Below are 16,150 nucleotides of genomic sequence, written 5' to 3'. Positions count from 1 at the left end.
AAATAAAATTTGCCAATGTTCCAGTGTAGGATAACTTTTCAAAAACATTATTATTGTAATAAGGTGACCCTCAAGAAATTACATTATTGTCTTCTGCAGTAGGTTATGCAATGTGCTTGATTTTTTAAAAATATTTTCAATAAATCGTGACCTTGGTATTATAAGGTTCTATCTGACCTTTTTGTCAAAACCGAGTTAGTTGCATGAATCTATTCTATGAGTGCCTGTTGACATATGTGTGGTGTTATTGTTTGAAAATAATTATTTTTGAGTCTGTAATTTCTAAAACAAAAGGACCCATCTCCATTTAACTCAATGGGTGCTGAAAACTTTGAAGCTCAATATTTCAGAACTATCCTGAAGGCAGATAGAACCTTATAATTCTAAGCTCACGAAATCTTTATCTGTGTGTTTGTGATGAAATGATTTCAACCTGTACCACCGTAATACAAGAGAGTGAAATTTCAACCATAATTTACTGCTGTAGATATGGTCCAAAACAAAGCTTTATAGCTGTCTGGTGAACTGGACAACGTCATGCTGCTAACTTACGTTTAAAGTCCTTATTAGTGCATGAACATAACTCTACTTCTCTCTAATGACAGCTGCCTTTCTACATTAGCGGTTCCCATAACTGTTTGCTACGACATCCTGTAAGTTACTGGCAGATGATGAGATAAGAGAACACACACACAGTATGCTTGGCTCACTCGTTTATACTCAGCCTCTATCTCCAGCCTGGTGACTGTAAATATTTCAGCCATGTATCACTGCAACATGATCTGAGTCCTTTGTGGCTTTGTCATTGGTAGAGTGTGAAGTGGCGCGCCCTCCAGTCATCTGTTGCAGTTAGTGGTTCTGATGCATCTCATGTAACAGAGTCAAAGCTGGCATGCTGGGAGCAACTCTGTGGTCGACCAGCAACAGGGTGCTGGATCATGAGATTCCAGTGGACTTAAGATGTGATGTTCAGACAACAGGTCTGATGGTGACGCAGTGGCCCGCTCTGCTTAGACCATTCTCACAGACAGATAAGGCATGCTATCGGAAACTGTACGCTGTAACCAAACCCATGCCCTTCATCTAAAGAGATGCAACTCTCCTTGAAGCGGTGGTTGACTCTCAGATGTGTCACAGTCTGAGATCAGACTATAACAAGGCAGATGTTTGCATTTGGCAGGCAGAATTCAGTGACTCTCCTTAGCAAGTATGTAAGTTACCTGCAGGTAAAACTGCATGGAGAGTGACTGTCGCAACTCTTAAAATCCTATCAGAGACATTTGCCACTATAAAGCAGCCTGTTGCATGCACTGTTATCATCCATATGTTGACTTTTTCCAACAGTAAAGAGCTACTGCTGCACTGATGGCGCTGTTGGACCCCTGCTAAATGTAAATTCTAATAGTTACATAATGCTTCCGTGTTGAAAAATGAAACTCTGCTTAGAAAACCTGCTTAAAAAATGGCTGCACCTTCTCCAGTGATATTTATGTTTCTTTCACAATAGTGCCACCTAGTGGACATTACAGAGAAAGTTGCATTAGGGTAGGACTGAGGTAACATGAAACTTAAATGATGGTTCCTTGCAAGTGCATACAGCCAACAAAAAGAGAATAGAAAAGAAAAGAAAATATAGCCAATAGGGGTCATATACACATACACAACAGACAATATCAATGCTTGAACATGTTCAGTAGAATGTAAGATGAAAAGTATTACTGAGACATAAAAGAGATAATGTTTAGTTCTTAAATAGTATATTTTGTGCTGAATTGATTATATTGTGTACAACAATCAATCATCTGTTATATGAATATTTATGAATTTGCTCTCAGATTTTACATAGGCATGGATAGGTATTGTATCCATGCCAGCGAGTATTATATATCTGACATTACAACCAGCTCTGTATGCCATCAGCAATGTCTACAATGCATCCTCTAACTCCAGCGATGCCATGTAATACTGTATCTTCTTTTCTATGAACATTTGATGCTCCATGCTCTGTGAATGGAGCAGTCAGAGGGCTGGCGGTGACAATAGGAGGTTGTGTAGCTCAGGAGACAGACCTGGGGGCATTAATCATGCATGCCAGCCTCCCACTTTATCTGTGTGATCATTAGGGCATACTTTAGCATGATGATCACTCTCTGGAAATGAGCTCCTGGAGGCTGCTTCCATTATTCATACCTACAAGAGCACAGTCTGCCCCTATTCTTAGAAAAGAGACTTAATGAAGGGGGGCCATATTTAGGCTCCGTGCTCTTGATCTGTCACGGAGTGGCAGTGTCCCTGCTAGTGGTCTGTTCCCCCTGTACTCTCCATCCCTGCCCGTCTGCTTCCCTGGTACCTGTGTGATTAGGCCCAAGGGAGGCGGCAGGTGTTGTTCATTAGGATAAGCTCACACTGAGGTTGTCTATGCTGCTTTAACGCAGAAGCTGCCATTTGATTGGTTGACCTTTCCTTCAAAGTCAAGTTTCACTGCTAGCAGCAACTGCTGATGTGACAGAGCTTCAATATGGGCAGACAGTTGCATGTTTATTGCTTCAGTCCCATATTTTGAGAGGATTCATATTATTCTTAATTTATATGGATGAGGTGTACTACACATTTTATAATCATACTTGTATGTATAGATTATCCTCATTGAAGAGAGAGAATATCTGTATGGATAAAATTATGTATTTCTAAAGAGCTGCATAAGTTGAAGGTGTTGTACACATCATACATCCAAATATTGCCGAGGGTTTAATGTTATTTGTACATTTCCCTTGCTGTCAGACACATACATGTTTTGGAAGACATGCAGGCCCATACAGAATGTACATGCACCATGAGGGATTTGAAAATTCCCAAATGCAATGAACTAAAATGCTGCTTGTTTGTCCTTTTCAACTCTAGTTTGCTTGTTGCAAGGAGATCCAAAGCCCACGGGGATCGGTGCTATTCCTCTGCTACAACAGTAAGTACAGGTAATTAGCTGACGGTATGCGGATGGTCGTGGGACGAGGGTTCGCTGATGCCTCGCTCACATAATTGGTCTCTGAGGCACCAACCTACAGTCTACATCTCAAAATGGTGTACAAATTAAGCCATGAAAAATGAAGCATATGCAAGATATTCTAAGGTAATGTTAATCAGTTACAGTTAACCACACTTGGCTGTTGGAGCATTTCTGAATTTAATCGTTTATTTTAAAAATGCATGACAGCATATTGTTGAATAGCTATCATTCATTCATTCATTTTAGTCAAATGCTTAATTATCTCATTTATGCATATAGCTTCTCCTCTATACAAAGTGCATATTTAATGCCTTGTTCTGACCCTCATCATTTCTGCTCTGAACAGGTCCTGTAAAGCACAATCCAGTAATCAGCCCCATACATGTTCATAGACTCTTCAATAATTGCTCTTGTCCAATCTAGCCTCTACATTGTGTTCATACTCTGTTCATGTCATTCATGTCAATTTCCTTACATTATGCGCCCTATTCACCAATCATTTCCCCTGTTTGAAACATCAAAAACCTGGCATTTGCAGAAGTATTCAAAATCAATGCTGCTGTTGCAGGAAACACACATAGAATGGCAAAGATGCACATTGAACTCGGTTCTTTCTCCTAAAAGGGCTGAGGATAACCTATTGGAGACGGTGAAATCAATATCACTAGACTGGTTAACAGAGGCCACCACTGCCTTTATTAGGGATCAATGTACTTGGTGGCCATTTGGCTCTGGAATTGTTAAAGGAGTGCTGGCTCTGGAGACTGTTGGTGGGTAGTAATATTTCCACCACAATATCAAAAAGAAACTCCCTTATGTCACTTGGTCCACATCAATAGAAAATGAAAGTATAAATAATAAATAATAAACCATACAAACAAGAATGGTTTGTAGTGTGTCCTACAAAATGTCACGTTTCCATGGCACATGTTTAATTCTATTCTGTGATGAACCAAGGTCAACAAGATGATGACCAGACTTCGCCACTGGTTATGCAAAATCGACTTTATATTGAAAACCTAGTAAACTCCCCAGTGAATAGCAGTATGGATTTCATGGAGGTGGTTTGATCATTTGTATAACCTGCACTCCTAGTAATTGGGTAGGGGATATTTTGGGTCCACAGGTCTCTCAATTAAAAGTGCCCACCATTCTGACAAATGAGACCATTATCTCTGTAGGGCGTGAATGAATCAACTGTAGAATTCATAATAACATAATGAGTACATTTCTAGCTTTGCAGGCATCAGATGAAAACGTGACAGTCTCGTCTGCAGTGGGCTGGCGCTGCTCTGCCTGTGAAGTTCATACAATGTTCTGAAGCATGCTGTTCCCCGTGCAAATCTTCCTGCTCTCACATTTTTAACAACCTGTAAATTATTGAGAAACCACGTTTTTCATGGACTGTGAGGCAAAAGAGCAGATTTAATGGCTTTGATTTTCAACATTTGTACCTGTGAATCAACCGGCCTTGATTTCTTGCCCGATGCTTGAGTGCCCATCGAGGTCCAAACATTTGAGACTTGGCATTTAATAACAGAGGAGTAAATCCCTGTGGCTCCAATGGGTCTGAGATGCAATCGGGTTTCAATCAGCTCTCACTGCACTGATAGCAAAACAGTTATGGTTCCAGCATATTATCTAATACATGTGATGAGTGTGTGGTAGTGACTGCCTGTTAAAACTGTCCTATAGGTACAGTATTAGATACTATAGACAATAAGGCAAGTCAATGGGTAGGAGGACAAGGAGGGGAGGATTAGTGGGAATTACATTTAATTATTGCCTTACCGATGGGTAAAAGTGGTAAGGTGAAGAGGGGAAGAGATGCCACAATTATCTTCATTCACTGTGCTGTGGTAATCAGAATATTCTCATTTTCTATGGCTTCAAGAGAGACCTTTCTTCATTTCATACTGTGCTTTTGACTTCATCACGTCTATAGTTTTTTTCTCTATTATCTGATGAACAGTCATCTGTTGGGAGGATCTCTTTTGGGGGACTGACATGACATCTGCCTCTGTCCCTTAGTTTCATCTATTTTTCTGATCCTGGGAGAAAGATCAGTAAGAAAAAATGAATTACATACAGTACATATAAATAACTCCAGCAGAGCAAACTGCCAGCTTGGCTCCTATTCAGCGCCACACTGCCTTGTCATTTCAGGCTCAGCTGGAGCTCAAATCAAGGCCAATTTACAATGAAAGGGTAGTTGAGAGAATGAGGATCTATTTATTATTCCTTCCGGCTCTTTGCAACTGGAACTATGGACCTGCTCTCTCCCCTCTCTTTTTCTCTCCCACTCTCCTTTGAATGCTTTCAGCAAAGGCTCCCATCTCTGCTCCTCCAGTAATGATTAGTCTTTGTAGTTTTGCCCACACATCGCCTGGACAAAGAACTCTGACATCAATCATTGGTACAAAGCATAACCTCTAGTGAACAAAGATTAGCCTTTAAAATTGAAGCAATATGACTTATTTTCCATAGCCTTGGTAAGTGTGGCATTATAACAACTATACCAGGAGTCTAACTAAAATTTTGTCCTTTGTCCTTTTTCAAAAGATTGGTCTATTGTATTGCCAAATAATTCTGATGCCGCTTACATAGTTAAACACATAGTCGAGGTAATTAACCATTACACTAATTCGTTATCATTATGGGATACTCTTGCACTTGCTGCTTTTACTGTGCACTTGTAAATTGCCATTTTGAGGTTAGATTGGCCAATCCTCCGTTTTATTTTTAGCTCATCACGTGCTCACAAATAGCTTTATCGCTGCACCATTGTTGAGATTTGGTCCAGCTCTCTTCGACAATCGTACGAGGAGGTGCCTCTGTGTTGATGCAGCTCTTCCTATCATTCATAACAACTTCCCTTTCGAGGGCAAGTTGAAGGCAAAAGCTGTGCCAACTGTCTCTGGACATGGATGCTGTCAGGGCCGAGGGCCTCTGGGCACGTGAGTCCAGACCATTAGCTTTGCCCTGGGAGATGGAATCTGGGGCGGCAACGCTGAAACAATGCAGTCTGGGTAATCGACCCCTAAAGCCTCCCACCAATCACCTCTTTTAATCTGGAGCAGGAACACATGACCATCATGTGATTCTAAGAGAGAAAAATCAAAAAATGCTAGGCCTCCATACTCTATTTTGATTCTATCTGTCTGGGCTTTTAGTCTGTCTGATAGTATTCTACGTCACACTACACCCACAAACTTCCCTTTTCACTCTCTGTGTGAATACAGCATGTTCATACTGAAAAAAGCAACAGAAAATGATTAAATCTGTCTGTATAGGTTGACTGAAAGTGAATCCAAAGCTGGGATATCATACTAGTTCCTCAAAAAGTGTTCAAATTCACATACAGCATGCTCTCTCTGCTGAATAAAAGCTATTCTAAAGCAGTATTATATCCCAGTTTCCAATTATGTGTATCTCCTAAGGATAAGGAAAAGAAGTACCTACACCATGTATGCCTTCACCTATAGATGGCAGCATTCAATTTTAGATTTGGGAACAGCAGCCTCTCCCTCTGAAGTCCAGCTGGCAGGGAATACCGCTGCTGCCAATGTGGGTATATTTTCTTGTTAGTCGAGCTCAGGGTAAAGCTCCTGGCAGTGGGACCACAAATGAAATTGTCTTGAATCACACAGATAACTACATAAAAGTTATTGTAGCTTTGTCAATTTTTGTCTCATTTTCTACACCAGCCTGCATAGTGGCCCCACAGACCCCAATTAGCTGAAATTTTAAAAAGCTGTCTACTTTTTATACTTGTAAGAGTTCCTGTGAAAATATTCTCTGATGAAAATTATGCTTTTTTGACTTGTTGGACTCCGTTGTCTCGTATTCTACAGGCATAAGAAAGCAGATCAGAGTATGGTTACAGAAAAAAAAAAAAAAAAGAAAATCTGCCTTCCCATTTCATCAGAAAATGCTTTCTGAGAAATGCGAAGTGACACTGTCACATTATGATGTGCCCCTGTAAAAGCAGAAATTTCATTTTTTTTTCTGTACAGCATACTCTGAAATACTGAAAATTACATCATGTTCTATAACAGACATACAATGCATCTCCGTTTTCAGCAGGAAGTGGCTTTCATTCCTGTCGTCTCTCCCTATAATTGGCCTAACATCCTGATATAAATCATTTGAGACCTTTTCCTCAGTGTTCTTTGATGGTTAATTGACCCATTTTCGATCTTAGGAGTGATTTACAATGAGCTACTCAGGTTCCTTTTGGTGACGCAGATGGTATTTTCCTGAATTCATGCAATTTACCGTCATTTGCTCTTCTCCATCAGTAGGACATAAGGGGCAAATAAGAAGAAAACGGCAGAAAATGTGCAAATACCAAAAATATAAATGACACCATGGCTATAATTCAACATAATAGAGTACACAATTTGTACTTCATTAATGATGTTTTTCAGCAAATGCAAACTAAAAGAAAAATCTGCAGTCATTTTGCGTCAAACAAATATAACCACATTTATTTTGAAAGTATAAAATTTCACACTATAAAGGCCACTTTTCAGGGTAAATCAACCTTTTTGAAACATTTACACAGAGAAATACCTTGTCCCTCTCTGCTGGTCTAACATACTGTCCAGTTCTGTGGCAAAATAAAAGAGTTGTTCTACTTGACCACAGAAAGTAGTTGGCAAGATTTTAATAATTTACTTGATACAGGAAATGGCAGGAGATTGAGAATTCCTGATTTGTACATCTGACAGAGGATCAGGTATTCTGAACGGTTCTCTCTCTTTATTAAACCAGCGTACAGGCACAGCTTGACGTTACAGGCACTGTTTGCCTTCTACTGGGAGACTCAAAAGAAATCTGCAGTTGACATTCTTTACAATGGCACCAGTCAGGCCACAAGAGCATCCCCACGGAGAGAGCATCCTCCGTTTGTACAAGCAGAACAACTCGTACACTCGACCTCGCCATCAGAGGCCGTTTGGCTCACTGCAGATCTTGAGTGTAGCGTTCACATTCCTGCCCACTAACCTTGACGTGGTGCCCGCTGAGGTAGAACAGTTGTACCAAAAGACTTATTTATAAAGTATACAAATGAGTAACAGTCACATCAATAAACTTAAGAGTGGAGTCATGAGGAGAAAAAAAAACACATCACATTCCACCCACATTTTTCAGTACAACTATATGTAGACCACTGACATGTCTGGATATCTGAAATGTTCCCTCCCAGCACAATTTACTCTTCCAATCCTTTCCCTTTCAGGCAAAATGGCTGTTTCACAGATATTCAAACTATATTATTGCATCTACAAGCCAGGGGGAACAATTCAGCTGTGAAATCACTGGAAACCGCTCTGTGGATCTCAGCGTGTGAATTTTGTCCTTCCCAACTCTCACACACAATTCAATTCAAGAGTGCAAACGAAAAAAAAAAAAAAAAAGATAAGTCAACAAAAGGGAACTAAAGCAGATACTCTTGTCATGTCAGAGAGGGCACATTCTCGCACAGAGAGTACATGTTCACCGACACTCCTTCCACGTTAAAAAAGGAATCTGTGGCGTCCCTTATGAAGGCTCCCGTCTCTCCTGAAGGCTGGAATGGACTAAGTGAGCTGACTGGCTCCCGGCAGGGTGGGCAAGGCTGGGCTGGGCTGGGCTGAGCTGAGCTGAGCTGCGTAGGGGGGTGTAGCTGGACAGCCAGCCCTCTGTCTGGACTAGGACCAGCTGCTGCCCATCATACCCCCTGTCCCCTTGCGGGTGATGATGCTTTCTGTAGACTTGAGGAGCCTCTCTAGACAGGGCGCGTTGATTTTGCCCAGCGGAGGGCCTCTGGGTAAGGAGTCTATCTTAGCGTGGCTGTCCGTGCTGGAGGACACGGCGTTGTCCTGCGTTAGCTCTCTGTCTCTGGGGGGCAGCAGGTGCCTGGGGCCAGCCTGGGCCTGCTCTGCTGTCGGGGAGCAGATGGGCGAAGTGTGGAGCCACTTCAGGTTACTGGCGGAGTAGGCTCCAGGGGGAGTGAGGTCAGTGACCCTCAGGGCTTTAACACCCACTGGAGGAGCACTGATGTTGACGGGGCTCACTGCTGCACTGGCCAGAGCCGTGGTCACTGGAGATAGCTGTGGAGAAACAGAGACCATAGTTTAGAGTTACACCTGTGTCATAACCCTATCTATTGCATTCACTGACACTACGACCAGTTATGAGGAGCAAAATAGCTCTATTTTGTTGATCCAAAAAAAAAAAAGGTAGTTCCTTTCTATGTGAGGGTGTGTCAGGATTAGCCAGAGTAAATCCTCACTAACTAAATGCAGAGGAATGTTCCACAGTCTTCTGACCTTTCTTATCCCCTTAGGGACTCTCCTCCAAAATTACCTTTTCTCCTCCGTCATTGTTCTTAGTGAACCTGAGACTGCTCTAATACCTCACAACTGTAAAAATAGATTTTAATCCTCTCTCCCCTGTACCAGAGCTGTGATTAAATAATAATAGATATTTCAGTCCCTCTTCCATTGCCTTGTGTTCTTGACAGCAGGCCCGCCTCACCCAGGAGCTCTTGCACAACAATTCAGCTCTTGTAATTCAATTTCAACTCAATTTTACCTTGAGTTTCTTGGTAGGAGCAGCTTCCTCTGTCTGGGTGACAGTGAGTTGGTCTTGGGGATTTACATTGGGGAACCAGCTCTTTAGCATTTCCTCCATTTTTAGAATGATATTGACATACTTCTCCCTGGAAGACATTGAAGGAGAGAACATTTATTAGTGCTCGGTGCCATCAGTGCATGAATCAGCATAATCAAGCAAACATCTCGTCAACTTTCTCTCTGCAATCTTATCTCTGCATCAAGCGCCACACAGGAAATGTGTAATCTTGAATAGACAGAGAGCACTCGGCACTCAGCAGAGTCCATATTCCATGTGAAGGGAATACTGTCTTAAGTATATTTCACACATGTTTTGCGCTCACACGTGGCCTGATGTATAATAGTTCTCCTCGCCTCTAAAAATAAACGCCTAAGCCACAGCGGTCTCCAACAGCGTCATAGCGAAAATAAACTCCTCGTGGTGACGCAGCTCTCATTCGAGGTGGGCAGAGAACAGTGCCCATTAACTCCCACCCGTCAAAACCAGATGGTTGGTAGGGATTAGCCCATGTCATATGATCAGGACCTTCCTGCCATACTCCATTCAGAGCATGTTAAATTCATGTGATAGATTATCCGCAACAGTGACTGCTAAAGAAGTCACTTTGATCCTATCTACCATTGTGTTGCTGCAGGGGGCTGCCAGCTGGCAACAGAGACCAGGCACAGGGAACGAGGGAGGGAGGGGTTAGTCCACCTTCCAGTCTCTGCCCCGGCTGTCTGCGGGGCGGCTGCCACACCCACTCTTTGTCTCACACATGAAGGGAGCAGCTGGTAAGTGAGGACTCCAATTAGTCTGTGCCAAATTATAGCACTTCACCGTATATATATCCGTATACCTTGATACAAACTCTCACAGTGACTGGCTGCCCTATCAGCACACTGCAGGCCCTGCTTTTCTCCCCCACAAGTATCAGTAGTGGTACTTTTAATGCAGAGCTAGAGGGTAGAGGTAAACCGCTATCAGTAGTGATGCCAGCAAATGGTCAATACTGAGATATAAAAAGTAAGATGCTGGAGAGGGAGGGAATGGGAATCATTTGCTACTTCGTGACTTGAATATAGCATCAAAACGCTATTCAAAAGCATCATTTCAGATGGACCTTCCTCTTAAAAGGGGTGATATCACAGCCCATTATACCGTCTGACCAATGGAGAGCTAATCAAGCAGACACAAGTGCACTGTTCCCAGACTGGAGCTTGATACATTTTTAACAAGATGTCTTGCAATAGCGGGACTTAGCAAACTCTGCAGTAAATTTATCCTGAGTGCGTGGGGGTAGCAGCTCCTCACTGGGCAACATGCTGTGAGCCATGTGTCCCAGACATGTCTGAGGCCACTTAGACTCTCTGCTAGCTCGCACAATGTCTAGCACTTGTAATTGCACCTGCTACTTAAAATGACGCTGATTCTGACTGGACTTTGAAAAGGAACAGAGAGAGAGAGAGAGAGAGAGAGAGAGGGCAGAGCTATATGAGCGCATTTTGAAGAAACAGAGATTTTCTATTTTAGCAAGCTATTTGAAAGACGCTCAGGCTGGACCAAGCACACAGGCATACAGTATGTCTCACTATATTGAGCCCATCTGTATCTACACAAATGTACATAACTGGTATAGAATGAATATTATAGGATGACTATATTGCAACCTGTAAGACTTATGATATGTGGGCCACGTTGAAGACACTTACCCCATGCAGGGGTTCTGCAGCACACCCATGATCCTCTGAATCCTGTCCATGGCCACACTCTCCTGGAAACTGCTGAGTCCTGGGAAAGGAAAAGGGGAGTTCTACCATGAGCCACATGAACTGTGTTGACAGCAGGGCTGAATCTGTGAAGCAGATGGGTTGTGTGAAATGTGTATGAGAGGGAGTAGACTCCCTGCCTCTTTGGCCAGGAAGTGTCGGGTCGCACAAGGTTTGGGTTTGACCGGGATCCCAAACTAAGCACTTTCAGAGCCTGCCTGAACATGGTGCTCGCTTACAGAAGCCTTATTAAGAGGCCCCTGTAATGCATACTGTGTTAGTCGACTTAGGTAGAGCCTTACACTGTGTGCATTCTGGTATGTTCTCACCCATCTCTGCCAGGCATCCAATTTACAGGAAAATTGCCCATAGGTATAAAAATAACTCAGAAGTGTATTTTTCCCTGTTTAATATGTTGACTGATCTGAAGCTCAAAGGCCATTTAGGAAGTGTGATTCGCATTGCTCTATACACACCTTTACTATGCACAAAATGGGCTCCATTATAAAAAGGTAGAGACACCACACAAAGGAAATACTTGTGGTTACTTGATAGTCCTAAACCAAACAATAGTGTACATGTTTCAGACATCTCTCTCTCAAATCTCAGGGACACTTATTTCTCAAAGAGTGGCACGCCGTCTATCCAGTTTATTGTTTTCTTCTGATCCACATGAGAGAGAGGAGAGGAAAAAGAGAGAGAAAGAGAGAGAGAGAGACCGACTCGAGAGATCTAGGTTCACCTAAGAAATGGTTGTTTTGTACAGAACCTATTGAAAAGATTTACAAGGCGCAAAAGAGAAAAGATATGAAATGGCTGACTTACGTTGTCTGTATCTCCCTGAACGAAGCCCAGTCAAGATTGAAGACAGTGGATGAATGTAGCATTGTAACTCCGTGCACTGAAAAAGAAAGTTGATTTATTGTAGGTAATATCTGTCAAAACGTGTTCAAAAGCCTTTCACTGTTCATAGCAATAAACATATACCAAACTGGCTTCCACAAACTGCCTTTCAGTGTCATATAAAAGTTGCTCAGCATGATTTAGATCACCGCTTAAGTTCTTTTGTTTTATTGTAATTGTATTATGGGGGAATAACTCAGCAATTCTTGCGAAAAGTATGACTAATGCTAGTCTTACAGTACTGGGGAGGGTCATTTTTACTGGAAATGTCATGCATGAAGCACACTAGAACCAATAGGGAACTTGATCTAGGTGATAAGGCACGCTCTAGTTTTGCTGACACTGTCAACCTCAAACATGAGTCACAGAGGTCCTCACCTTACGGGTGAAAATCCGGTCTTTCTCTGATTCGTTGGAAATGAGCTGTCGTTCCTTGCGCTCCTCCACTGTGGAGCTGTGAGGCCTCTTCAGTGCTTGCTGAGTGTTTTTATCATTGGGTTTTTCTCCTCGTTGTGTTTGACACAGTCCGAAGGCGTCCCTGTCCCATGTGTCTGTGCAGCTGGAGGGAGACCCCCGGCTGGAGGCCTCGCTGACCTCGCTCCAGTTACTGTCACCCTCCTTCACCTCGCTGCTTCTGCAGCAGCTGCTCTCAGACGGGCCCAGGTGTGACGGAGGAGCTTCTGTCTGGCTGCGCTTTCCGGCACAGTCGGGCTCCCGCTCGCTCTCATCGTCCTCGTTGTCACTAGCCAGCCAGTCAATGGAGTTGTCCGAATCTGTAGCAGACATCCTTGGCTGCAGGCTCTAACCAGCACTGACCATCACTGACCTGACAGAGAGAAAGCCATGGTTACTATATTACAACAACACAAAAGAGATGAACACTGTAGGTTACTTTGAACAAGAGCATCAGATAAATGCAGCTCTAAAAACCCTGCAGATGAACAGCAAAGCACAGAGAGTCAGTTGAGTATGCTGAGCAGATGGTGGCAGTGAAACCCAATTGCTGGGACCACACTGACCTGTGTGCTTTGCAGCCGCAACACCTGAGCCAGTAAACACAGACTGGCCGCCATCAAAAGCAAACACCAAACACCTTCACACCCCCAACAAGCCTGTGTCGCCCTGAGCGAGACGCTCCACGGTTCTTCCCGTCAGGAATTCAAATCCTTGGCTCTTTGAATTATTCTCATCTACAATCTCCACACAACAACAACAGCACACGTTACCAAATTCCTATTTTATCTGGAACAAATCTATTCATTTCGGTGTTATTCAAAAGCAGCAGCACGGATATTTTCCCCACCCAGCTTATATCAGGTGGCCTGCCGGCTGCTGCTGCCACACACATTCATAAACATTGTTAGCTTGTTTATTCAAAGAAGCAGGGGGTCTGCCACCATGACTACCAATAGCTCAGACTGGAAACCTTGAATCAACACAAATAACACTTATGAAAAAATAAAGCATTTTACTAAATGGACGATGGCACTGGCGGCTCACAACGCGAAACAATGCCCAGTGAATAAAACCTCATCCGGCCATAGACTCTTCATGGCCTCCAGGAGAGAGTTACAAAATGCTTGTAGGCTCTTTTTATCTCTCCTACTTGTATCCTCAATGATTACTAGGTGGCTCCCTGAATAAATAAATAAAGCGAGAATGGCATTTTCAGCACAGGGAGTATTTTTGTTATTTGAGTTTAAATTGCCTGGCATGTCTCTTGCTTCCTGTGAAATGTGACAGAAGGAGAGTTAACTGTTCCCTGGTTCTTGGTCTCAGGATCACCATCAGCTTTCGATCTTACTGTTAAAAAGAGATGTAGGGCCTTTAGCTCGGATTTTACTGGTTTTAGAGCCTCTAACGTAACAAGAAAACTATCTGGATGTTTGTAATTACAGCCTACAATATGGCTCGACCACTGCTGATCCGCTTTACTGAAAACAAAAGACCTACAAAGAACATGTAGGTGTGTGAACAGGTTACCACACAACTGGGCAAAAAGGTAATATAAGGTAATGCTCCATGTATGCCTACTTATTTTGTATGCACAAAGTATCCTTTTCAAACTCTTGTGGAATATTACTTTTTAATTAGGCATAGATAGGCAATGTGCTCTTCTGTGTGGAAACTTCCTACAAAACACCCACACACACCTACACAATACTACAGAGAACCAAACACTAGAAATTTCTCACACAACTACAAATGGCATCTGTAACTTAATTGTTCCATTTTGCACAACCACATTCCTTATGGGGGGGGATTTTATACAGCAGTGTCATTTCATTTTACCATTAAACCTCACTTGGGCCTTCACAAACACCGCATGCATTCTTTCTTACATTCCTTCTCCTGATGGAAAATTCAAATTACTGCTGTACAGGCCCACGTTCAAGTGATAACAGCCTCTGGTCAGAGATGTGTTTTTACACATATGCCATTCCCTTTCTTCTCTAAACAGCCTGTATGATATGATATATATAGACTACCTGTGTAGGTGGGGCACATGAATAGCCCACAGATGTCCACCACAAACAGTAGCCTATTCATTCCCATTTAAAAACGCTGCTGAACAGAAATACTCTGAACATCTGCCTTCATGGCGAGCTCCAATATCATTAACTCCATTCAATAACATCCACAGAAAAGAAAAAAGAAAAGAAATGGCGAAGATAGATCTACCCGACAAATCCACTTAAAAGCAGTTGGGCAACAGACACAATAGACTCTTCCTTATCAGTCGTAGTAAATTTAGCAGCCCAGGCTACATTGTTGGATTATATAAAAGCAGAAGCACCGATAGGATTATTTGTCACGGTACAGGCCCACACTGTTTTGTCTTATTATCAATAAAGCGCCTCCACAAGACAGATAACTGCTTATTTTGGTCAAACACAGGCTATCATCATAACGGTGCCACATTCCTCTAGATGATTTCTTATTGTTAAAATAAAAGCATCTGAGTATTTTATTGCTCCACACAATATGAGTGCGGCTCAGTGAGTCCCGTCCCGTCCCATTATTTGAAGGATCTGCTATAGCGAGGGTACCGACCTTACCGGGATGGAGTGAATCGCACTCTTCTTTGTTCAGCGGTAAATCCAGACTCCGGGCGGACAGCAGCTGATGTGCTGAGCGGTGTGTGAGTGAAGCAGCACTGCGATCCGGCGGCCCGTGTTGCTTCTCCCAAGGCAACGTGTCTGGGGGGGCGGGGTTAAAGACGCCGGGCTCTCCCATTTGCTCTTCAAACCCCCCCTCTCTGACAAATAGAGTTTGCTTTTCAAGGCAGCCTCGGACCGATAGGCGAGACCGGCTTACATATTCAAATGAAATGGAAATGACACAAACACGTGGACACGCGGATCAGTTTCATTTCAGCAGCTGGGCGAAAAGTCAATCCGGGGCTAGTTTTGGTCATTGTAGAGGCATTCTTCCTCATTATATCATCTGGATGATGCTTCACTTGTGGCATGCCAGTAAGCAGTCCAGCTCGCTAAAGGCACAGTCAGCAACTTCAGTTAGTATTTATTAATATTGTTATACTTTATTACTCCCTGTGGAGAAAGTCTGGGGCTGGTAGGTTCGGGGTGTTGCTCAAGGACACTTCAGCAGGGCAGATGTTTGTGGGCACAGGGCTTCTGGTATAGGCCAAGGATGGTTTCTAACCACTAGGCCACCCTGCCACCTTGCCAGTATCATTGCAAAAATTTAAACAAGATAGCCTGTTGACTTTGTTTGATTAGCAGCCTAATGTTTTCCTAAGTAAACTGTCTTAGACTAATCTTACTTCCCACTTCACAATAGAGTTCTTTACTTTATGTTGCTATGCCTTTTTCCTTCAGTATCTAGACTGCATAGATCTAAGTTGTTT

General features: G+C 42.8%; 1 protein-coding gene across 2 annotated transcripts; it reads right to left on the bottom strand.

Annotated features, from left to right (window-relative positions):
• Positions 1-7,658: 7,658 nt before the first annotated feature.
• Positions 7,659-15,432, bottom strand: ciartb (circadian associated repressor of transcription b). 2 transcript variants are annotated; one of them, XM_071896507.2, is made up of 6 exons: positions 15,334-15,432; positions 12,658-13,105; positions 12,202-12,277; positions 11,320-11,398; positions 9,587-9,713; positions 7,659-9,102 (listed from the first exon to the last, which is right to left on the bottom strand). In XM_071896507.2, the coding sequence occupies exons 2-6, from the start codon at positions 13,063-13,065 to the stop codon at positions 8,701-8,703; spliced, it is 1,092 nt and encodes a 363-aa protein (XP_071752608.2). In that variant the 5' UTR covers positions 13,066-13,105; positions 15,334-15,432; the 3' UTR covers positions 7,659-8,700. The 2 variants fall into 2 exon arrangements, with proteins under 2 accessions (XP_071752608.2, XP_071752609.2); XM_071896508.2 differs by having other exon boundaries at positions 15,339-15,426.
• Positions 15,433-16,150: the final 718 nt, after the last annotated feature.

The sequence above is a fragment of the Centroberyx gerrardi genome, chromosome 4, assembly GCF_048128805.1.
Source record: "Centroberyx gerrardi isolate f3 chromosome 4, fCenGer3.hap1.cur.20231027, whole genome shotgun sequence".
Taxonomy (NCBI): domain Eukaryota; kingdom Metazoa; phylum Chordata; class Actinopteri; order Beryciformes; family Berycidae; genus Centroberyx; species Centroberyx gerrardi.
This window is presented reverse-complemented; position numbering and strand designations above follow the sequence as displayed.

Bases quoted from the DNA above. Each gene is read 5' to 3' on its own strand.
- ciartb (XM_071896507.2), bottom strand. From the start codon at position 13,065: ATGTCTGCTACAGATTCGGACAACTCCATTGACTGGCTGGCTAGTGAC. The intron at 12,278-12,657 runs GTGAGGACCTCT...TTTCTTTTTCAG, and splicing joins ACCGGATTTTCACCCGTAAG to TGCACGGAGTTACAATGCTA. The intron at 9,714-11,319 runs GTAAGTGTCTTC...AATGTCTTCCAG, and splicing joins CTGCAGAACCCCTGCATGGG to GGAGAAGTATGTCAATATCA.